General features: G+C 52.8%; 2 protein-coding genes across 18 annotated transcripts in view; one reads left to right on the top strand and one right to left on the bottom strand.

The window, feature by feature from the left end:
• The window catches only part of LOC117980938 (uncharacterized), a 49,174-nt gene extending 47,850 nt beyond the window's left edge, over positions 1 to 1,324 (bottom strand). For all 5 annotated transcript variants that reach the window (XM_063605685.1, XM_063605687.1, XM_063605688.1 and 2 more), the window contains exons 1-2: positions 1,192 to 1,324; positions 478 to 622 (exon numbers count right to left, since the gene is read on the bottom strand). In XM_063605685.1, the coding sequence (XP_063461755.1) occupies positions 478 to 622; positions 1,192 to 1,269 (223 nt within the window). In that variant the 5' untranslated portion in view covers positions 1,270 to 1,324. The remainder of the gene's footprint in view (positions 1 to 477; positions 623 to 1,191) is intronic.
• DBNL (drebrin like) lies at positions 6 to 22,674 on the top strand. 13 transcript variants are annotated; one of them, XM_034964001.3, is made up of 16 exons: positions 6 to 108; positions 854 to 1,322; positions 5,016 to 5,111; positions 5,222 to 5,783; positions 11,183 to 11,238; positions 12,789 to 12,901; positions 13,826 to 13,900; positions 17,714 to 17,860; positions 18,740 to 18,817; positions 19,087 to 19,238; positions 19,387 to 19,438; positions 19,836 to 19,941; positions 20,312 to 20,407; positions 20,501 to 20,616; positions 21,006 to 21,111; positions 21,735 to 22,674. In XM_034964001.3, exons 4-16 carry the CDS (start codon positions 5,524 to 5,526, stop codon positions 21,872 to 21,874), a joined length of 1,497 nt encoding a protein of 498 aa, XP_034819892.1. In that variant the 5' UTR covers positions 6 to 108; positions 854 to 1,322; positions 5,016 to 5,111; positions 5,222 to 5,523; the 3' UTR covers positions 21,875 to 22,674. The 13 variants fall into 13 exon arrangements, with proteins under 13 accessions (XP_034819892.1, XP_034819893.1, XP_063461774.1 ...); XM_063605704.1 differs by having other exon boundaries at positions 7 to 108; positions 4,915 to 5,111; positions 19,860 to 19,941; XM_063605705.1 differs by having other exon boundaries at positions 8 to 108; positions 4,915 to 5,111; positions 19,390 to 19,438; positions 19,860 to 19,941.
• The last annotated feature ends 667 nt before the right edge of the window (positions 22,675 to 23,341 follow it).

Below are 23,341 nucleotides of genomic sequence, written 5' to 3' on the forward strand. Positions count from 1 at the left end.
GCGGAGCAGTGGGCGGGGCCATGGGGCTCAAGGGCTGAGCAAATCCGAACAGCAGGCAGTGGACGTAGTCATGGGGCTCAAGGGCGGAGCAAACATCAACAGCTGGTGGTGAGCGGGGTGACAGGTGGACTGAGGAAGGCAGGGCCATGGGCTTGGAGGCGGGACACGCGTCAGTAGCAGGTGGCGGCGGGGCTATGGAGCTCAAGGATGGAGCAAATGTCAACAGGCACAGATGATGGGGGGTGAGGCCATGGGTCTAGGGGTGGGCCAAACGTCAACAGCAGGCAGTGGGCAGGGTCACAGGAAGCACAAACAGTGGTGCGTGGGTCTATGGCCTGGGGGCCTGGCAAATGTCAACAGCAGGCGGTGGGTGGGGCCACGAGAGGAACAAACAGCGGTGGGTGGGGCCGTGGGGCTCAAGGGCGGAGCAAACGTCAGCAGTAGGCTGTGGGCGGGTCTGTGCAGGGCGGCGCTCACCGTCCTTCTCCTCGATGTCCACGAGCTTGGTGATGAAGTCCTTCAGCTGCGCCACGCCCTGGCGCACGGTGGGCTGCAGCGGCTCCATCCAAGCCTCCTTGGCCCTGGAAGCCGGCGTGTCCATGTTGCCCACGTTCTGGACTGCCTGGAGGTGACAGCAGGAAGGACCAGGTTCTGCTAGGTTAGGGGCGTAGCCACTGCACCCCCTCCCACCGCCCCCTCCCCAAGTCTTTGCTACTCAGCTGTAGCGATGGAGGCAGAGGCGACAGAGGCCATGCCCACGGGCCCCCTCCAGCCCCACTAGGGATCAGGGAGGAGAGGATCATGAAGTTTGATGCCTTATGATAACTGAGACCACTTGGGCCTTCCTCTGTAGGTTTAACTGACGCTGCTGCACTGGATACCCCACCCCGGTGCCGGGCACATAGGTGCAGCCTGAGAGTAAGCAGACCCGGGTTGGAAGGTCCCGCGATTCACCACCGACAGGATGGGCGGCCTTGGCAACCCCCGACCCCTCGCAGGCCTGTTCCCTTATCCATGAGATGGAGCTCGGACAAGGTGGCCACAGGAAGGCTTTGCAAACTGTGAAGTGCAGTGCCTACGTGGGCGTGCCAGTGGCCTCGCCGGAGCCGGTAGGGAACACTCTGCAGTCCAGGCCAGGGCCCCGGTAGGACACCCAGCTGTGCATCCCGCCCGTGGCCGCAAGGCCCGCACCTTGGCCAACAGGAGCAGGGTGCGGCTGGTGCGGGCGTCCGCGTGGCGCTCCCGCAGGTGGAAGGGCTTGGGCGACATGATGGCGGGAGAGAAGACGCGCAGGCACAGGAAGCTGGTGACGGCGATGAACGGTACATTCTGGAGGGGTGCGGAAGAGCGCGGGCTGGAGTCCCCCAGACCAGGGCTCCTGGCAGCCCCCTCCCCTTAGGCTCAGTCCCTGACCCTCGCCGGGACACAGCCTCCCTGGTCCTCCCCAGCGCTCCCTGGTTCCCCACCGCTCTTCGCCCCTCGCCCCAGCCCAGTCCAACCCGGCCCAGCCTAGCCCAGCGGGTGGAGGGCGCACCTCGTGCTGGGCGCCGGGGAAGCGCTCGCGCCGGAAGAGCTGGCGGAAGGTGGCGCGCACCACGGCGGGGCACGCGCGAACCGAGCGGCTGAGCGTGCTCAGCAGGGCTCCCAGGTGGGCGCGCAGCGTCTGCGCGCTCTGCTCCAGCACCTCGGCCTCGGTCTGCGGGCGGTGCAGCCCGGAGCACCTGCGTGGAACGGGGCGGGTTGGCAGAGGAGGTCGCGGTCAGCGCCAGGGCCACGACAGGAACAGTGGCTCTCACAGCAGCCAGGACACGGACACAGGGGACAATACACGGGTGGGCAGAAGCACAAACACACATGCTGACAGGGCCTGATCCCGACCCGCTGCCGCTGCGCCCCGCACCCCCCCGGAGTTACCCCCGGCCTCACCCTACATCCTTAACTTCCACTTTGCTGGGGTCCAGCTCCACGTACTACTTCTCCTCAAACACCTTGTTGATGATGGGGCCCAGGACGCCGTGCAGGTACTGCATCCCGGCCACCTGGGGACCACCGCAGGTCACACTGATCCTGTCTCCCCCAGTCCCACTCCAGCTGCCCACCTTCTCCCGGCAGCCGCCCTTGCACCGTTTGCCTGCCGTATCCGCCCAGGAGGGGGCCAGGTACACATGCAGGGCAAACTGTTTATTCATGAATGAATGAATGAGTGAGTGAATGAATGACTAGAATTCTTAGCCCTTGTAATCCTAGCACTTTGGGAGGCCAAGGCAGGAGGATAACTTGAGGCCAAGAGTTTGAGACCAGCCTGGGCAACATAGTGAGACTGTCTCTAACTTAAATTTTAATCACACACACATTCTTTTGCGGGGGGGGGGGGGGTGCGGGGCACGGAGTCTAGCACGGGGCCCAGGCTAGAGTGCAGTGGCGTGAGCTCACTACAACCTCTGGCTCCTGGTTCAAGTGAGTCTCCTGCCTCAGCCTCCCCAGTAGCTGGGATTACAGGTGCCCACCACCATGCCAGGCTAATTTTTGTATTTTTAGTAGAGATGGGGTTTCGACATGTTGGCCAGGCTGGTCTCGAACCCCTGACCTTAAGTGATCCGCCCGCCTCAGCCTCCCAAAGTGCTGGAATTACAGGCATGAGCCACTATGCCCAGCCACATTCTTAACCTTAAAGGGCTCTGAATATGGAGATAGAACACTGGAGTCGAAGTCCCAGCCCCCTCTGTCGCTCTCTCTGAAACTCAGTGTTGTCATTTGCAAGATGAGGACAATATAGCATGCAACCTCACCTTCAGAAAAGACTCCATGGACTTTGAGGCCAGAGAGTTGCTCCGGAACAGGGTGTTGGTCTTTTGTTACTTGGTCATAAGTAGGCGTTTTCCTTTTGATTTGGTTCTAGGAGGTTAGTGTGCATTGGCGTTCTGTTCCCTGCTTCCAGCCCCTATTCTCCTGCCTCAGGTTCATTAGAAAAGACTGAGTTTGGGGCCGGGCAGGGTGGCTCACACCTGTAATCCCAGTACTTTGGGAGGCCAAGGTGGGCAGATCACGAGGTCAAGAGATCGAGACCATCCTGGCCAACATGGTGAAACCCTATCTCTACTAAAAATACAAAAATTATCTGGGCATGGTGGCACGTGCCTGTAGTCCCAGCTACTCAGGAGGCTGAGGCAGGAGAATTACTTGAACTTGGGAGGCAGAGGTTGCAGTGAGCCGAGTTCGCGGTCACTGCACTCCAGCCTGGCTACAGAGTGAGATTCTATCTCAAAAAAAAAAAAAAAAAAAAGAATGAGTTTGGCCCCTTTTTGTCTTTCTCTCATCCTCTTTGCCTTTCACCATGTTATGATGCAGCAAGAAGCCCCTCACCAGATACTAGTGCCATGACCTTGGACTTCCCAGCCTCCAGAACTGTGAGAAAATAAATTTCTGTTCTATGTAAATTACATAGTCTGTGGTACTTTGTTATAGCAGCACAAAACAAACAAGACAACAAGCAACAATCATGTGAACAGAAAGAAAAATGGGCATAACAAATGAACCATGTTTTTGTCCAAATTAGGTTCACAAGCCCTTATCTGCACCATCCAGACTCAAACACCTTAAGATTTTGGTAGTTCATTTGGTAGGAAAAACTGACCTTAATTGCCATGAGGATATTTAGAGTCTTCTTATATTCCACTTAGCTGATTATTCACGCATATCACAGCAAAAGCATGAACATGTCTGATTACCAGTTCCTGTCCAGATACTGTGATAAGGGCTTACCGAGTATACAGGACATACATGGTATAACTTTTCTGAAATTTTAGATTGAATTCCAAAGCACATCTGGACTTAAGGGATTGTGGATATATACATATATATACTATATGTATATATACACACATATGCATATATATACATATATGTATATATATACATATGTGTATATACGTATACATATGCATATATATAATATATGTATACATATACATACATATACATATATATGTATACCTATACAAATGCATATATACATATATACTATACATATGCATATATACATATATATGTATACCTATACATATGCATATATATACATATATATGTATACCTATACATATGCATATATATACATATATATGTATACCTATACATATGCATATATATACATATATATGTATACCTATACATATGCATATATATGTATACCTATGCATATGCATAGGTATACATATATGTATACCTATACATATGCATATATATACATATATGTATACCTATACATATGCATATATATACATATATGTATACATATACACACACATAGTATATATACATATATACTATGTGTGTGTATATATATACATATATATACTATGTGTGTATATATACATATATACTATATGTGTGTATATATACATATATACTATATGTGTGTATATGTATACATATATACTATATGTGTGGGTATATATATACATATATACTATGTGTGTGTATATATACATATATATACTATATATGTGTGTGTGTATATATATATATATATTTTTTTTTTTTTTGAGACAGAGTCCAGCCCTGTAGCCCAGGCTGGAGTGCAGTGGCGCTATGTCGGCTCAGTGCAAGCTCCGCCTCCCTGGTTCACGCCATTCTCCTGCCTCAGCCTCCCGAGTAGCTGGGACTACAGGCGCACGCCGCCACGCCTGGCTAATTTTCTGTTTTAGTAGAGACGGGGTTTCATCGTATTAGCCAGGATGGTGTCGATCTCGTGACCCCTTGATTCGTCCGCCTCGGCCTCCCAAAGTGCTGGGATTACAGGCGTGAGCCACCGTGCCCGGCAGGATTTATATTTTAAGGAGGCAGGGGAGTTATTCTCCATGGGAGGAAATAAGCTGTGAGCTGCCTTGCGCTTTGGCATGTTTCTCTATCATACAGATAAGAAGCTAGTTCAGTCAAGTGTATGCAGATTTGTGGATGGAAAAACTGGTGCTCCTAGGAGGAGGGGAGCAGATTGAGGAATTACTGACACCTTCTAGGGGCGACCAGCCAGATGTGCAGGTGAAGCACAAGACAGGTTCTCTTCATGCCTCCACTATCCTGGCCTCGACCAAACTGCAGAGGGAAAAACTCAGGTGAGAGTGAGAAAGCACAGTCCACTTTCAGTTAGGTTTGTAGCGGTGTGATCGTCACTTAGCACTCATTTATTCGTGTATTCATACATTTATGCATGTTTCTTTCACAGATCAAACTGTTGAGGGTCCACAAACAGGCTGAAGACCTCGTCTGGAGGGAGACTGCAGTGAACCCAAGATCTTTCAAATAAGCGCATCGACATAACAAGATTTAGAAAAGAATAAGCACGGTGCTGTGAGAGCAGCTAGCGGGGGCTGGACTGGGTCCCCGCGGCCAGGCTTCCAAGTCGAGCTGCCGTTTGGGTGGGACCAGAAGACGGGCTAGTCTGCGCCCCAGGATCCCTCCCTGAGGACAAACAGAAGGCCGGGTCCTCCCTTCTCCCGCTTGTCCTTCGGCATTCGCCGGACGTGCATGCTAGACCAGCTGGCCGGACGGCTCGCTAGGACCCGCGGGTGCGGCTGGCCCCTGCCATTTCCGCTTCCTGCCGTGGGGCGGGGTTCCGGTTGTCGGAGGCGAGGCTTGTCGGCTGTCAAAGGGGCGGCCCGGCCCGGAAGCTACAGCAGCGGCGCGGAGACTGCGGGGCGGGCCATGGCGGCGAACCTGAGCCGGAACGGGCCAGCGCTGCAGGAGGCCTACGTGCGGGTGGTCACCGAGAAGTCCCCGACCGACTGGTGGGCGGCGAGACGGGCCAGGGTCGGGCCAGGGGCTGCCTCAGGGGTGGGTCTGTCTGGGGCGAGCGGGGGACTCGGGGGGAGCGGGAGCGCGAGCGCGGAGCGGCGCCCAGGCAGGTGGCCTGGGGCTTACCTGTCTGCCCCTCCACACCGCAGCAGGAGTGCTGTCTCACCCTCGTGACCCCTTGCCCCGCCGATCGTGGACAGGTTAAACCCGGCTTGGGGGGACCCAGTGAGTCCCCGCCCCTCCCCCTGTCGCTCGCCACCCACTGTGGGCTTCGCGGGCTTCCATGTTGGATCCTCGGCCTGGTCGTGCTTGCTAGCTTCGCCAGGTTCTTCTTTCCAGTCCTGGGACTTCCCTGGAGAAGGGGTTCCTGCACAGCCCTCTCTGAGAAGGCGGAAGCCACGCCCGTTTTTTTGCAAACGCTGTGTTCGGGGATGGGCATTTGAGAGCGGCCTGGCAGCTGGGCTGTGAATGTGAGCCCTGCCCTGGGGGCTTCAGACGAGGAGCTCAGGGATCTGGGTTCTTGGCTGTCTGTGAACGTGGACTTCAGAACTTTCGTTTCTCCAAAAAAGTGTACTCTTTCTTGTGCCTGAGCCATGGGAAGATGTACGAAAGTAGGATGCTCGCTATCTATTTGGGAAAAGGTCCCATTTTCCCTCTACCACCCAAGATATCCTCACTTTCCCCTTTGCTTAAGTTGTTTTCACTGACCAGTTTTGAGAAATCCCAGTTCTGAGAAATATGCTGAGTATGGTGGGCTAAGGTGACCAACTTTGGGGAATAGAAACTGGGCCTTGGAGTCTGAGTCGTGGTGGGGCCACACTGTGGTCAGCACTGAGGCCCTCCCAACTGTCTTCCCCTTGTGTGGGGGCCATCTCCACTTGTGTAAGTGCTTTCTCATCTCCTCTGCTCTCCCTAGTGCCCAGCACAGAGCGGCTTTTATGCAGTGTACTATTGTGACCCTGAGGATGTTATGGCTTTGCCTTTTCCTCAGCCCTGGGCCATTAGGGGAAGAGCTTTAGAACACCAGTTGCTTGGTTCTGTGGGGTCTCTGTAGACTCTCCTGTCAGGTCTGGGTGCCCTGGATGGCACTTATGCCAAACAGCACATCTTCTGTTTGGGAGGCATCTAAAGAAGGATATCTCGTCACTTCCTTGGTGGGGTTTTCTGCCTGCTTTATAATCCCTCAGATTTACCCACGTCAGTCGGTGTTATTTTTCTCAGGAGAGTTTCTAGATGTCAGCCCTCTGTTTTGCCTCTCTCCTATTCCTGTTCGTGTTTCTCTTAGACCTCTCCTGTTACTTCAAACCCAGTCAAAAGTATCTCTGCAATGAGTGCCCCATTTTCATGTCCACATCATACCACTTGGCTTTAGAACCCAGAAGAATCTTTGCCCCTCTTCAGCCCTGCCAAATTAAAGATTTTGCTTCTTAACATGCTCTTGATCACTCTGTTTACCCTGGCAGACTTACCTAGGAGCTTCCTGGCACTCCTGATCTATCTCCCTTCCAGGTCTCTCTTCATCATCAGTCTTCTCAGGAACCATCACTGGTTTGGGATGATGCCTCCCAGCCCACCTGGCAGTTTGGGCTTCCCTCTTCAGACCTCCTATGTTCCTAGCCTTTCCTTGGGCTGCTTACGAGAGCTGTCTGCTACCACTCCTGGCCCGGTGCTTACCCACCCCATCTACTCTCTGTCCCTCATGAGGGTTGTGGAGCCTCCTCTTTCCCCTCATGAAGTCAGAACCCACCCATCTCACTGGACTCATCTGCCCAGACAGCCATGCTATGCTCCCTCCCTACCTCCAGGCTCCTGCAGCACTACAGGTTGTGTCACTCAGCAGCATAACCCACTGACCTCCACCCTCATCGTCACAGCCATTAAGGTAGTTACTCAGCAGATACTGTGTGGCAGATTCCTGCACACTGCGGAAAAATATCTGGACCATGTCACTTCCGTGTCTGTAACTCTACAGTGGCTTCCTGTTGCATGTTGAATAAAGCCTAGACTCCTTGCCCTGCTGATGCCCTGCATGACCCAGAACCTACCACCCCTTTCATTTACCACACTGTGGCCACACCTGTTTGTCACCACTCTGGCCGTCTTTCTCTTCCTCAAACTTACAAGCTGGTTCCTCTTCAGAGTCCTTGCTCTGCTGCTTCCTCTGCATGGAGCACACTTTTTCCACATCGTCCCAGGTGGCTCCCCAGCCTTCACTTCTTGGCCCCGAGGTTGCCTTCTCAGAGAGGCCTTCCTTGATTCCTAGCTCCTTGTTTGCAGGCACTTTTTCCCATCTTTCTGTTTGACTTCCTTCAGACACATGCCAGACACAAAATATGCTGGAAATCCTTATGGATTTTCTTGTCACCTTTATCTCTTACTAGAAGGGGTGGGGTGGGCTCTGTCTCTGTCCTCGGTGCTTGAGGCACGGTTGTTACATGTGGCAGATGCTTAGATGAAGGATGGACCGAGTCATACAGAAAAAGTGGTAGAGATATCAGAGGAAGAAGAGGTGGTCTCTAGTTTGGTGGGTCATAAGAGGTTTCACACACACAGTGCTGGCATTGGGGAGGGCAGATAGAGTGGGGAGCAACCATGACATCAGCTCTCCATCTTGGATCTGTCTCCCGCCCCTGCTTACTCCGTATCTTGGCATGGTTTGTTCTCACCTGGTTCATGTGTCACCTTCAGCACCTGCTTCACTCTCTAATAGTACGTTAGTGTTAGGTGTGTGTTTTTTCTTCCGTTAGAAAGTAAGTTCCATGGGCAGGACCTTTTAGGGATTGTTCATAGCTGCATTCCTGTAACTAGTAAGCAGTAGGCTCTCAGTACTTATTTTCAAAGGCATGATTGAATTATAAGATGCTTGACACTCCATATGCCTTGCTGTTCAGAGGCCAGTGCACCATGTTTTTTCATGTTGATTTGAAACTTCCTTCGCCCTTCTTTCAAAAGGCCTCTGAACTGGGAATGAGCCTCTGCGCTGGGAACATTCTTAAAGGTGGCCTGGGGTAGAGAGGGATCAAGTCAGAGGGATAGGTGGCAGGCATTGAGCTTGGCTCTTATTATATTAGCTGCTGAGTCCCTTTTTTTTTTTTTTTTTTTGAGACAAGAGTCTTGCTCTGTCGCCCAGGCTGGAGTGAAGTGGCACGATCTTGGCTCACTGCAACCTCTGCCTCCCAGGTTCAAGTGATTTTCCTGTCTCAGCGTCCCAAGTAGCTGGGATTACAGGCACCCACCACCACACCCGGCTAATTTTGTATTTTTAGTAGAGACGGGGTTTCCCATGTTGGCCAGACTGGTCTCAAACTCCTAATCTCAGGTAATCCGCCCGCCTCGGCCTCCCAAAGTGCTGGGATTACAGGCATGAGCCATCGCAGCTGGTTGAGTCCCTTCTTGCAAGAGCTGGGTTGAGCTGCCATCTTCTGTTACCTGCTGCTTGTGCCAGCTTGCTATCTTCTGGGAGCCAGGGCTTTGTGGCCATCAAGAGGAATGGGCTTCTTTCCTCCAGGGAGTTCCCCCAGCTCATGCTGGCAGTGTGCCACCTCCCAAATCTTTCTCTTGTTTTTCTGTGTTCTTTTCTCTAGTTCCTTTTCTCTGAGTGTTTCTCATTCAGTGTTTCTCTCCTGTATTCTGTCTCCCCTCCTGGTAAGGAGTGCCTTTTCCCGGAGGCCTGTCTCCTCCCTACCAACCAGATCCACTGGGCCTGGGTCTAATTTCTTCCATTTTTCTCAGGCATAAGTATCTCTGCCCAGTGGCACTGGCAAAGCCCTGGGGAAGCCAAGTTGAAGCTGATTTGGTTCCTGTCCGACTGTTTATCCCTGGAGCTTCTGTCTGGCCTGCCTCAGCAGGCCTGTGCTTTAGAGCCTGGGGAGATGACACACACTGGACTGGGTGTTGCCTTTGACTTATAGTCCAGTGGGTCAGTGCCTCCAGCCCATGTCCAGCAGCCCTGCTGGGGATGTTGAGTTGCTGCAAGGTTCATGCTATTAGCAAGCCAGAATGAATCTTTACCAGAGTTTTGTTTTTGTTTTTGTTTTTAAGAGTTGGGGTTTCACTCTGTTGTTTGGGCTGGAGTACAATGGCATCATCATGGCTCACTGTAGCCTCGACCTCCCAGGCTTAAGCAATCCTCCCACCTCAGCCTCCCGAGTAGTTGGGACTACGGGCATATGCCACCACGCCTGGCTGATTTTTGTATTTTTGGTAGAGACCGGGTCCCACCATGTTGCCCAGGCTGGTCTCAAACTCCTGGGCTCAAGTGACCCTCCTGCCTCAGCCTCCCAAAGTCCTGGGATTACAGACATGAGCCACCCACCTGGCCCAGAGTTCTGTTCTTTTTTTTGAGACGGAGTCTCACTCTGTTGCCCAGGCTGGAGTGCAGTGGCGCGATCTTGGCTCACTGCAAGCCCCGCCTCCCGGGTTCATGCCATTCTCCTGCCTCAACCTCCTGAGTAGCTGGGACTACAGGTGCCTGCCGCCACGCCCAGCTGATTTTTTGTATTTTTAGTAGAGATGGGATTTCACCGTGTTAGCCAGAATGGTCTCGATCTCCTGACCTCGTGATCCACATCTGCCCGCCTCGGCCTCCCAGAGTGCTGGGATTACAGGCATGAGCCACTGCGCCCAGCCCAAAGTTCTTATGAATAATTAATCTTTCAGGAAAAGAAAGCCATGGCCTCATGTCACCCATGGAGAGATAAGGCTCTGCTAGATAGAAAACTTGCTCATGGGTACCTGTCCGTGAGGGGCTTGGCAGGTTCATGGCTTTAACTGTGTGATTTCATGTCGTGTCATTCCTTTGTGGTTTCTGATAAACACAACCTGTGGTAGTCTGTGTTTACCAAAGAGTCTCAAGCCTGGAAGGACCTGCTGCCCTACCCACCAGGCTTCACTGCAGCCAGGGCAGACGTGCACAGGAGTGGTGGGCAGCCTTCCAAGGGGCTCAGTGTGTGTATTTCTCCGACTTGCTTCTCCTTTTGGGTGCTCTGGGTTCAGGAATATGTAGATATGTTTTGTCTCTTCAAATCCGTATACCTAGTGGCCAGGTGAGTATTTGACACATGAATGTATAGCAGTCATTGGGAAACTCCACAGCTCATGTTTTCCTCATAGTAGATGTGTGCTCCCATCTCCATGGCTTTGTCCCTCACAACCCCCACCCCATGGTAAGTCAGGCCAGTGTCCTCCCAGCTGCAGAGCTGAGAAGGCTGCACAGTTGCCTACTGAGAACCTGCCTAGTGGGTCAGAGCAAAGTGAGAACGGGCCTGTGCCCACCCACAGTGTTACTGTCGGCCCAAGCTCTTTGGGATGTAGTGGAAAGTCATGGTGGATGCGGTAAGGAGAGATGGAACCCAAGGTGCTGGCTACAGAGCTCACTTGTGTTTCGTTTCAGGGCTCTCTTTACCTATGAAGGCAACAGCAATGACATCCGCGTGGCTGGCACAGGGGGTGAGTATGACTCCAAATGGACTCGGGGACACCAGGAGGTAGGAGGGTGACGACCGGGGGTCAGCGCACTCAGCTGTCTTGGTCCACTGAGCCACATGGGGCTTCCAGTGCTCACTGGCCACTTCTGGCAGGCCTTAGGTTTCAGATATGTGTAAGTGAAAACATTCCTCCTTGGTTCTCCTTCCCTCTGGGTGCAGGGGAGTGCTTTCTCTTTGTCTACTTGGGGAGAGCTGAGAGGGAAACAGGCCTCTCCAGCTTGTGGGCAGCCTGCGTTGGGAGCTGCGGTGGGAAGCTCACCAGTCCCAGAACTGGTGCTGGTGGAAAGAAAGTCCACAGACATATCTTCTTCTCCCTTTGTCCTGCCCTGGTCTTGTGCCGAGTGCTTGCAGGGGCCCCATCCTCACTGGGAGAGGCAGTATCACTGCAGATAGTCACGGGGGAGGCTCTGGGGGTCTCTACAGGAAGGACAGGCTCTTGGCCAGCACAGAGCAGAGGTTGTCAGGGTAGGCTTCGTCAGAGTGTGACCTGTGGGCCCCCCAGCTGACACCCGTGACTGCTCCTCCTCCAGAACTTGCCTGACCCCTCCCTCTGTCCTGAGCTGGACATGGCTTCATTGTTCAATGAACACTCGGAGTGTGTTCTCCACGGTTTGATGTCTGTTGTTGGTAGAAAGCCCCTTCCTTTCACAATCTTTCTGGGAGGTGTCCCCTTTCTAGAAGGATTGCCATTGAACAGTAGACATGTGGTGTGGCAGGTGACTGGGAGTTGCAGGGATCAACAGCTTGAGAGTTTCCTGTCATCCCCAGTGGCACAGGACAGGGCTCTGCCACAAATGCAACAATTTGCTGTCCCCAGAGTGGGGCTCATGACTGCCTCCACTCATACGGAGCCCTGTAGATGAAATACCTGATCAGCTCTTCCTCCTTATAACCTGGAAAAGTTTGTGGGGGCTAAGCCTCAGTGTCAGGGAGAATCGTTTAGAGCTGCCCACTCCTGCGCTCCCCCTGTCCCCATCACCCTCTCTTCTGGAGTCTGAGGACTGAGCCAGTTACGCCACTGCAGGATGTTCAATCTGGTCTGGCCGTCTGGGCGGCCCTGGAGCTTGAGCAGACACAGGTGCAGGCAGTGGTGACTCTACAGGCCCTGCTATTCCGGGCCCTTTTGCAAGGTTGCGGCAACAATAAAATTTTGATGTAGACATCCTCCATTTGGAAGTCTGGTGGCTGGTTTGCCGTGGAAATGACCCTGTTTTTTTTTCCAGAATTACCTCTGGGTTTAGAGAAGTGGTTTTTAAACGAGTGTGGGTAAAAAAAATTACCTGAGGTACTTGTCAGAATCGCAGACTCCTAGGTCCCACCCAGCTCTCATCAATCAGTTTAGTGAGGGTGGTGCCCAGGACTCTGATTTTAAATATACCCCTAGAAAGATTCTGATACAGGTAGAGGTGAGAAGCCCTGGTTTAGAGGCAGCTCGGCCTCCCTTCATGGTGGGACCAGGGCCAGCAGGGAATGTCAGGGCCACCCCTGACCTTCACTGTGACTCTGCTGCAGAGGGTGGCCTGGAGGAGATGGTGGAGGAGCTCAACAGCGGGAAGGTGATGTACGCCTTCTGCAGAGTGAAGGACCCCAACTCTGGACTGCCCAAATTTGTCCTCATCAACTGGGTATGTGGAGCCTGTTTCATCTAGGTGTGACCCAGGAAACCCCATTGTCTTCTTTCCTGTTTTGACTTGACTTCAGGAACAAAGTGTTTTACTGGCATGACTTAGTAGATCAATAGAACAGCTCTGAGCTGGTGAATGAGCAGAATAGTTGACAGATTCATTGTGGCCCAAAGAATAACTGTGGCTTTGCTATGCAGAATTCACCCTCCAAGCCTAGAGTTCTTCCTGCAAAATGGATTAAAAGCAGTCACAGGGAGTCCTTGCTCCGTGCTCTTGAGTGTGGTTGTTCTGATGGAGTAGAGAGCCTGAGGGAGTGTTTAGGAGCCTGGGAGTACAGGGACAGGGCCTCCTTGATCCCTTGGTGGGGATCAAGAAAACTCTTGAAGGCTGGGTGGGGTGGCTCACACCTGTCATCCTAGAACTTTGGGAGGCCGAGGTGGGTGGACTGCCTGAGCTCAGGAGTTTGAGACCAGCCTGGGCAACACGGTGAAACCCCATCTCTACTAAAATACAAAAAATTAGCTGGGCATGGCAGCGTGCACCTGTAGTCCCAGCTACTCAGGAGGCTGAGGCAAGAGAATTGCTTGAACCCAGGAGGCAGAAGTTGCAGTGAGCCAAGATTGCGCCGCCGTACTCCAGCCTGGGCCACAGAGCAAGACTCCATCTCCAAAAAAAAAGAAAAAAAGAAAATTCATGAAATGCCCCCACAGCGAAAGCCAGTAGCCATCCTGCCCAGGGAGCATCCATGAGCCCCTTGGAGGCATGGGAACTTACCTCACCCATGTGATGCAGTCAGAAGAATAGGTTCTGCTTTGGGGGTTGCAGTTTTCTCTTTTCTGGGACACAGGGTAGATGTTGGGTCCCCAGGGAAGGGAAGTGGCTTTGGGGGAGGCCTGGGTCAACCTGGGCATCCTTGTGTTGCAGACAGGCGAGGGCGTGAACGATGTGCGGAAGGGAGCCTGCGCCAGCCACGTCAGCACCATGGCCAACTTCCTGAAGGTAAGGCCAGGTGAGGCCCGCTTCACTGGGAACAGGCCTCACAGGCTTGAGGTCTCGCAGGTTCCTGGGTGCGAGCAAGTGGGAATCAGAACTGGAGTTGGGAGTGTGCTCATAGCTAATGCTCTCTGCCTGCCTTTGAGGGCATGACCAGAGGCTGCTTCACTCTCCGTCAGTGAGTGCGTGGGAGGTCAGGATGTTGCCAGGGCCACCTACAGGCCTGCCTCAGTGGGGCAGGATAAAGGACTATGCTGGAGCTGGTGCCGTGAGAAGGGTGGGCCCTGGTTCTGTTTTGTTTTATGATCCCTCTAAACAGTTTAGTAATACCGTCAGGATTTGGAGGGAGGGGAGAGTGCCCACCATCTTAGCACGCATGTGCCCTTTTGATGCATTCCTTTCCAGCCCCCTCTACATGGAGTTATGTCAGTCCTATAATAGAACCTTTTTAAATTTAAAAAACTATTTGTAACAAAAGCATTTGTTGGTCACTTGTCAGGTAACTTTTTGCATTTCTCTGGCAAAGGAGACTCAGAATTTTGATTTCTCGTTCTGCCAACATTTCTTCAGCTATACCTCAGTTTCCATCTAGGAGCTGATAAGAGAATTCCCAGCTTATCGATATACAGGTTTGAGTATCCTTTATCTGAAATGCTTAGGACCAGAAATGTTTTGGATTTTTTCAGATTTGGGAATGTTTGCAGTTCAGCATCCAAAATCCGAAATTCTCCAGAATCTGAATTTTTTTTTTTTTTTTTGAGACGGAGTCTCGTTCTGTTGCCCAGGCTGGAGTGCAGTGGCGTGATCTCGGCTCACTGCAAGCTCCGCCTCCCGGGTTCACACCATTCTTCTGCCTCAGCCTCCCGATTAGCTGGGACTGCAGGCACCCGCCACCACGCCCAGCTAATTTTTTGTATTTTTAGTAGAGACAGGGTTTCACTGTGTTAGCCAGGATGGTCTCCATCTCCTGACCTCGTGATTCGCCCGCCTTGGCCTCCCAAAGTGCTAGGATTACAGGCGTGAACCACCACGCCCAGCCCAGAATCTGAGATTTTTTGAGTGCTGACATAATGCTTAAAGGAAATGTTCATTGGAGCAGTTCAGATTTCGGAATTTTAGGTTAGGGATGCTCAACCTGTATAGTAACAGTGAATGAGGTCATGGGTCTGGCTTCTCATGAAGAAATCATTGGCTTACTTTTTGTAGAAAACATACATGGCATTCTTTTATCAGAGTTTTTTTTTATTGTTTTGTTTTTTGTTTGTTTGTTTTGAGACAGAGTCTCACTCTGTCACCCAGGCTGGAACGCAGTGGCACGATCTCGGCTCAGTGCAACCTCTGCCTCCCAGGTTCAAGTGATTTTCCTGCCTCAGCCTCCTGAGTAGTTGGGATTACAGGTGCCTGCCACCATGCCCGGCTAAGTTTTCTATTTTCAGTAGAGATGGTGTTTCCCTGTGTTGGCCAGGCTGGTCTGGAATCCCTGAGCTCAAGTGATCTGCCCTCTTCAGCTTCCCAAAGTGCTGGGATTACAGGCGAGAGCCACTGCACCTGGCCCAGAGTTTTTATAAATTGATATATAATAGTTGTACATATTTTTTGCATACATGTCATATTTTGATACCTGTATACAATGTATACGATGAATCAGGGTAATTAGCATGTTCATCACCTCAAACATTTATCTTTTCTTTGTGTTGGGAACATTACAATTTTTCTCTTCTAGCTAATTTGAAATACACAAAATTATTGTTAACTATAATTTCCCTTCTGTACTATTGAATACTAGAATTTATTCCTTCTATTTAACTGTACTTTTGTACCTGTTAAGCAACTTCTCTTCGTTTTCTCTCCCCCATGCCCTTCCCAACCCCTGGTAACCAGCATTCTACTCTCTCCCTCCATGATACCCACTTTTTTAGCTCCCACATGAGTGAGAACATGCAATACTTGTCTTCTGTGCCTGGCTTATTTCCCTTAACATCATGACCTCCAGTTCCATCCATGTTGCTGCAAATGACAGGATGCCATTCTGTTTTATGGCTGAATAATATTCCCTCATGTTTATATACTAAATTTTCTTTACCCTTTCATCCATTGATGGACGTTTTGGTTGATTCCGTATCTTGGCTATTGTTAATAGCGCTGAACTTCAGAGTTGGATATATCCCCAGCAGCTGGATTGCTAGATCATATGGTAGTTCTGCTTTTAGTAGGACTAAAATACTGTTTTAAAAACCATACTGTTGTCTAGGCGCGATGGCTCACGCCTGTAATCCCAGCACTTTGGGAGGCCAAGGTGAACAGATTACCTGAGGTCAGGAGTTCAAGACCAGCCTGGCCAACATGGTGAAACCCCGTCTCTACTAAAAAAATACAACAATTAGCCAGGTGTGGTGGCGGGCACCTGTAATCCCAGCTACTCAGGAAGCTGAGGCAGAGAATCTCTTGAACCTGGGAGGTGGAGGTTGCAGTGAGCCGAGATTGTCCACTGCACTCCAGCCTGGGCAACAGAGTAAGACTCTGTCTCAGAAAAAAACCCAAAAAACCATACTGTTTTTATAATGGCTGTACTACTTTACATTCCTACCAACAGTGTATAAGAATTTCCCTTTCTCCACATCCTTGCTAGCATTTATTTTTTATGTTTTTTATAATAGCCATTCTAACTGTGGTGAGATGATAGCCCATTATGATTTTGGTTTGCATTTCCCTGATGATGGTTAGTGATGTTGAGCATTTTTTTGTATGTAGTTAGCCATGCGTATATCATCTTTCGAGAAATATCTGTTAAGGTCTTTTGCCCATTTTAAAATCAGATTATTTTTTTGCTACTGAGTTGTTTGAGTTCCTTATATATTCTGGTCACTAATTCCTTGTCAGATGGATAGTTTGAAGATATTTTCTCCCATTCTGTAGGTTGTCTGTTTACTTTGTTGATTGTTTCATTTGCTGTGCAGAAGCCTTTTAGCTTGATGTAGTCCAATTGGTTGATTTTTGCTTTTGTTGCCTGGGCTTTTGAGGTCTTAACCCAAAAAAAATCTTTGCCCAGATCAGTGTCCAGGGGCATCTCCCCAGTGTTTTCTTTGAGTAGTTTCATAGTTTCAGGTCTTACATTTAAGTCTTTTTAACCCATTTTGAGTTTTTTTTTAATATGGTAAAAGATGAAGATTTAGTTTCATTCTTCTGCATATGGATATCCAATTTTCCTAGCCCTGTTTATGAAGGAGACCGTCCTCTCCCCAGTGTATGTTCCTGTCACCTTTGTTAAAAATGAGTTGGCTGTGTGTGTGGGTGCTCTGTTAGTTTCCATTGTTGTATGTGTCTGTGTTTATGCCTGTACCATGCTGTTTTGCTTACTGTAGTTTTGTAGTTTAATTTGAAATCAAGTAGCGTGAAGCCTCCAGCTTTGTACTTTTTGCTTCAGATTGCTTTAGCTATTCAGGGTCTTTTGTGGCTTCCAGATGGCATTTAAAATTAGTTTTCATTGATTAGAAGGAAGGCCTTTGATGCAAATTATGCCTGGGCTGTCTATTGATATACAGCAGGGAACAGCTACAGAAGGAACCACTGGATAGCACAGTGGAGGTCAAGGGTCTCACGTGAACTGGGACAAGAATGAGGGGTTTGCTCCAAGTTGGTTTGTTTGAGCCCTTGAGGGGAACTCGTGCCTCAGTTTTCAGCAGCCAGACAGGTGCCTTCTAGTTTCCTGATTCCAGTCCTGTGTGGTATAGTAGTGGCCCGTGCTGTATGGACTGACAGGAGTTTGGCCCATCTCCTGGGCTTGCAAAGCCCTTCTTTCAAGTGCTGCTCCTGCTGCAGGGGGCCCATGTGACCATCAACGCACGGGCCGAGGAGGATGTGGAGCCTGAGTGCATCATGGAGAAGGTGGCCAAGGCTTCAGGTGCCAACTACAGCTTTCACAAGGAGAGTGGCCGCTTCCAGGACGCGGGACCCCAGGCCCCAGTGGTGAGTGCTGCTTGCCCATCGCCAGCCCTTTTGTTGCTCAGGGCCTGAGGGCAGGGGGCCAGGAATATGCACTTCCCAGCACCCGGGCTGGCTGGGCCCATGCCTGCTTAGTTTCTGCAGATGGTAACCCCTGAGCTGTGGTGATTGCCCACTGACCAGATGAGCAGGAATAGCCCTCTGACCTTGCCTAGGGGTTGGACTAGCTGTTCTGGAGCCTTCCTCTGGAGCCCAGCCTGTGTGGTCAGAGTGGAGGCTCTGCAGGATGCATGGCTACGATAGTCTGGCTGCCCTCAAGGTCATGGCACTGGCACATCTTGGGCTGCCCCTGGAGGTAGCCACTGTGGAGGAACTAAAGGAGGCATCAAGGCGGAGCCTGAAACCAGAGCAGGCCCCTTGGAGTCACGGGAGATACCTGTGGGCCTGTGGCCCCAGTGCTGTGTGGAGCTGATGGCTGGGAGCTGCGTCCGCATACGTGTGGTTGGACGTGATTCCTTGGATGCTCTTGTGCTAGTCAGCTGTCTGAGTGCCCCTGGTCAGAGGCCTGCCTCAGAACTGCCCAATGTCTAGGAGTCTGCAGGTGGGGTATGGGGGCCTTTCTTGCCCTGGCCCCCATCCATGAGGGCGAGAGACCACCAGAGACCCCTCTAGTGTTGTCTGGGATTGAGCATCCCCCTTGGGGCAGTGTCCTGGGCTTCTTTCAGGTCATCTTGGTGTGTGTCTCCTTGAGGGTCACTGGGCAGTGCTCTGCTGCCTCTGCTGGGTCCAGTCCTAGCAGCACTCACCTGTGCTGTCGCAAGTTTAGCGTATTCTCTCCTTTGGTGCCTGTGGGCCTGGCCTTCCACCTGGGTCCAGGTCTCTAACGAGTGCTGTCCCCTACAGGGCTCTGTGTACCAGAAGACCAATGCCGTGTCTGAGATTAAAAGGGTTGGTAAAGACAGCTTCTGGGCCAAAGCAGAGGTGAGTGCTGCCCCGGGGCGTGCTGGGCACGTGGGAGTGTTCTGCTTGCTGTGGCTCATCTTTCCTCACAAGTGAGCTCATGCAGCATCCACTCTCCTTGGTGCCCATTACAGATGGTCACACTGAGGCTCGGGTAGGTTAAGCCACAAGGCTAACGAGCGACTGGCTCTGGTGCCCGTCTTTGGCCATGTGCCTAAAACTCAGTCCTGGGCAGGGGATTAGGCTGAAGTGGCAGCACAGGGCTGAGCGGGCAGTGGCTCTCCCTGCAGAAGGAGGAGGAGAACCGTCGGCTGGAGGAAAAGCGGCGGGCCGAGGAGGCGCAGCGGCAGCTGGAGCAGGAGCGCCGGGAGCGTGAGCTACGTGAGGCTGCACGCCGGGAGCAGCGCTATCAGGAGCAGGGTGGCGAGGCCAGCCCCCAGAGGTGAGCCAGAGGTGGAGGCTGGCCTGGGGGACCCACCCTGAGGCATTGCTGGGCACCTGCTCCATCCCATGGAGGCGAGGAGGACTAGGGGGTGTGGCATGAGAAGCTGTGACTGTGCCTCAGCTGTGCCTCACCTGGCCCTTCCCAGCAGGACGTGGGAGCAGCAGCAAGAAGTGGTTTCAAGGAACCGAAATGAGCAGGTAAGATGGGGGTGCTCTACTTGTTTGGACCTGTCCTGGCCACACGCAGAAGTCCCTGATCTTGGATTGAGGGCCCAGCCCAGACCTGGGCAGAGGCTGCCATGCAGTCAGCTGGGGCAGGTTGGAATCTGGGCACCTCAAGAGGTGGCAGTAGAGAGGAAAGCCAAAGGCGGAAGCATCGGGCTTGGACCACACCTGGTCCTGGGGGAGGCCCTGTGAGCCCCTTGGCTTCTGTGTTTTACTTCCTTTTTTAACATTACTTTTTATTTTTAAATGACTTCTCTCCTGAGAACATGTTTTGCCTCCTGGCCCCACACTCACCTTTGAGGGGCTACTGGGCCGACAGCTGGAGGGGCTGTGATCTGGGGAGAGGTGGTGAAAGTTTTGCCCACTGCAGGGGTCAACATGTGCTTCCCTCCAGGAGTCTGCCGTGCACCCGAGGGAGATTTTCAAGCAGAAGGAGAGGGCCATGTCCACCACCTCCATCTCCAGTCCTCAGCCTGGTGAGCTCTCCCTTTGGGCCTGGCCATGAGGCAGCAGCACGCTGAGGGGGAGCCTGGGGTCCTATGTGGGCTCCCCCAAGGCTAGTGACAGATATATCGGTGACGGGTGAGTGAGTGAGGAGAAGGGACACCTGGGACCATTGACCTCATCAGTGACCACACTGGTCACCAGTTTGGCCTCCAAAAGATATTGGGCTGCGCTGTCTACCAGGTCACCACATAGCACATGGCCCTGGGGCCTCTGTTCCTGCACTAGCGAGAGCAAGCCCCATGAGACTGCCTCGAGCACACCAGGGTGGAGGGTGCTGTGGGGTACGTGGGTATGTGGTGGTGTTTCTGAAGTGATGTATATATTTACCCGGGTTTGCAGGCAAGCTGAGGAGCCCCTTCCTGCAGAAGCAGCTCACCCAACCAGAGACCCACTTTGGCAGAGAGCCAGCTGCTGCCATCTCAAGGCCCAGGGCAGGCAAGGCGCTTGTCACCCCATGGGGACCCTGGGGGACAGCAGTGGAGAAGGGGGATGTGTGGGAGTGAGAACCTGCTGTGTTCCCTGGTGCAGATCTCCCTGCTGAGGAGCCGGCGCCCAGCACTCCTCCATGTCTGGTGCAGGCAGAAGAGGAGGCTGTGTATGAGGAACCTCCAGAGCAGGAGACCTTCTACGAGCAGCCCCCACTGGTGGGTTCCTACACTGGGGCTGGGGCCAGGAAGGGGCTGCATACTCAGGAACACTTATCACGGGCCGTCTGAGTTTTCTGGGGGCATGCAACAGGTTTTAAAGCACATGCATTTTTGGAGCAGCCCTGTGTTATAAATTGTCAGGGCACGCCCCACTCTATAGGAGGTGCTGGGTGGGAAGAGGACCTTGCAGCCTATGGCTGAGGGATTTGTGCACTGTCCTGTGGCTTCTGTACTCTGGTAGGGCGGGGACAGCAGCAGCCCAGCCCCCGAGCCTGTAGACTGCTTGCCCTCTGCGTACTCCCAGCTTGACCTGAGCCATGTGGGGCAGAGTAGCGATTGTGTGTAAGGGCTGAGTCTGGGGTAACACCTTTGTCATCCCTGGGCAGGTGCAGCAGCAAGGTGCCGGCTCTGAGCACATTGACCACCACATTCAGGGCCAGGGGCTCAGTGGGCAAGGGCTCTGTGCCCGTGCCCTGTACGACTACCAGGCAGGTAAGGTGTCCTGGCCTGGCTGGCACGGACCACAGGGTCCTGAGGTTAGGAGACAAGAGGGTCTGGGGTTTTATGGGAAGATGGCACCAGGGGGTATCAGGAAGAGAAGACAGGAGGGTGGGCGGTGCGTTTAGGGGTAGAAGCACCTCTGGAGTGGGGGTGACTGTGGCACTAGAGTGTTCTGCACAGCCCAGGCCTCCCTACATGTTCCTCATTAGCTATTTGCTGGCCGCTGATGTGAATCCCAGTTGCCATCCTTGTCACAGAACATGGACTCTGAGCAGGGAGGTGGGCCAGGCCTGGATGCTGGTTCACCAGGCGTCCCTGGGTGGAGGCCTTGGAGAATGGGGTGGAGGCCCCCTACGGAGCAGGCTGGTGTCTACTCTAGCCTTTTTTGGGAATGCTCTGTAGGAGGGTACGCCCTGGGGGTGTGGTCACTGGAGCCGCATTGGGACAGGGTGCAGTGTTGGCCAAGGCTTAGCAGGGTGGCAGGGATATTTCTGAGGAGGAACCAGAGCTGCAGCGAGCTGTGCTGCAGCAGTGTGGGGCTGCCGTGGGCTGCCCGAGCAGGTGGGATGTGGGAGGGAGCCCCTGATATGCATCTGGGCTCATCCTCTTTGCAGCCGACGACACAGAGATCTCCTTTGACCCTGAGAACCTCATCACGGGCATCGAGGTGATCGACGAAGGCTGGTGGCGTGGCTATGGGCCGGATGGCCATTTTGGCATGTTCCCTGCCAACTACGTGGAGCTCATTGAGTGAGGCTGAGGGCACATCTTGCCCTTCCCCTCTCAGACATGGCTTCCTTATTGCTGGAAGAGGAGGCCTGGGAGTTGACATTCGGCGCTCTTCCAGGAATAGGACCCCCAGTGAGGATGAGGCCTCAGGGCTCCCTCCGGCTTGGCAGACTCAGCCTGTCACCCCAAATGCAGCAATGGCCTGGTGATTCCCACACATCCTTCCTGCATCCCCCGACCCTCCTAGACAGCTTGGCTCTTGCCCCTGACAGGATACTGAGCCAAGCCCTGCCTGTGGCCAAGCCCTGAGTGGCCACTGCCAAGCTGCGGGGAAGGGTCCTGAGCAGGGGCATCTGGGAGGCTCTGGCTGCCTTCTGCATTTATCTGCCTTTTTTCTTTTTCTCTTGCTTCTAAGGGGTGGTGGCCACCACTGTTTAGAATGACCCTTGGGAACAGTGAACGTAGAGAATTGTTTTTAGCAGAGTTTGTGACCAAAGTCAGAGTGGATCATGGTGGTTTGGCAGCAGGGAATTTGTCTTGTTGGAGCCTGCTCTGTGCTCCCCACTCCATTTCTCTGTCCCTCTGCCTGGGCTATGGGAAGTGGGGATGCAGATGGCCAAGCTCCCACCCTGGTTATTCAAAAACGGCAGACACAACATGTTCCTCCACGCGGCTCACTCGATGCCTGCAGGCCCCAGTGTGTGCCTCAACTGATTCTGACTTCAGGAAAAGTAACACAGAGTGGCCTTGGCCTGTTGTCTTCCCCTATTTTCTGTCCCAGCTCATCCGTGTCTCTGAAGAACAAATATGCTTTTGGACCACAAATTCCCAGTTTGGTCTACACAGGCTCGCAGCTCTGACCTGCCCTGCTGTAGCCTGAATGCTCCCATGTGGGAATAGCACCCCACCACCTGCCCAGTGTCTGCCTCTGCTCTGTGTCTGGGGTGAGCACCCTCACCCTGAGACTGTGGCTGATGATGATCAGCCACCAGGAAGAGGCTAAATGTTAAGATGGGACTGAAGTTGGAGCCTTCCTGTGTTCCAGTTCCTCTAGGAGAGGCCAAGGGCTGCCCTGCTCCCAGCTTCAGGGAGCCTCTGCCTACATGGGATGGCCCACTGTGTGGCGTCAGGTACCTGGCACCCACTGAGCATCCGGGGAATTAGGTCCCTCCTGTGCCCCAGAGCTGCTAGGCAGACGCGGTTGACTCGAGGTGTTACCTGCTAGTGCCTGGGGTGAAGGCTGCATGGAGCCCAACCTTGCTCCTGGCCTTCCTGTGCTCAGGCCTCTCCCCTTTTCGCCAGGGCTTCCTGGTGCCTCTCCCATGAAGAGGGAACTTCCCCTCCACTCCCATGGAAGACCCAGGTTTGGGCTGTTGCCAGCTTTGAGGCCCGCTGTGGGCTTGCGTGTCCCAACCCAAGAGGCAGGACTCAAAGTGCCACCCGGGGGTTGCAAGGACAGCAGAGGACCACCTGCCCTCTGCAGGAAGCTGTC

This window comes from Pan paniscus, chromosome 6 (assembly GCF_029289425.2).
Source record: "Pan paniscus chromosome 6, NHGRI_mPanPan1-v2.0_pri, whole genome shotgun sequence".
NCBI lineage: Eukaryota > Metazoa > Chordata > Mammalia > Primates > Hominidae > Pan > Pan paniscus.

Coding starts and splice junctions, on each gene's coding strand:
- DBNL (XM_034964001.3), top strand. CDS start 5,524: ATGCTAGACCAGCTGGCCGGACGGCTCGCTAGGACCCGCGGGTGCGGC. Junction 13,901..17,713: donor CCATGGCCAACTTCCTGAAG/GTAAGGCCAGGT, acceptor CTCCTGCTGCAG/GGGGCCCATGTGACCATCAA. Junction 19,439..19,835: donor CAAGGAACCGAAATGAGCAG/GTAAGATGGGGG, acceptor TGCCCACTGCAG/GGGTCAACATGTGCTTCCCT.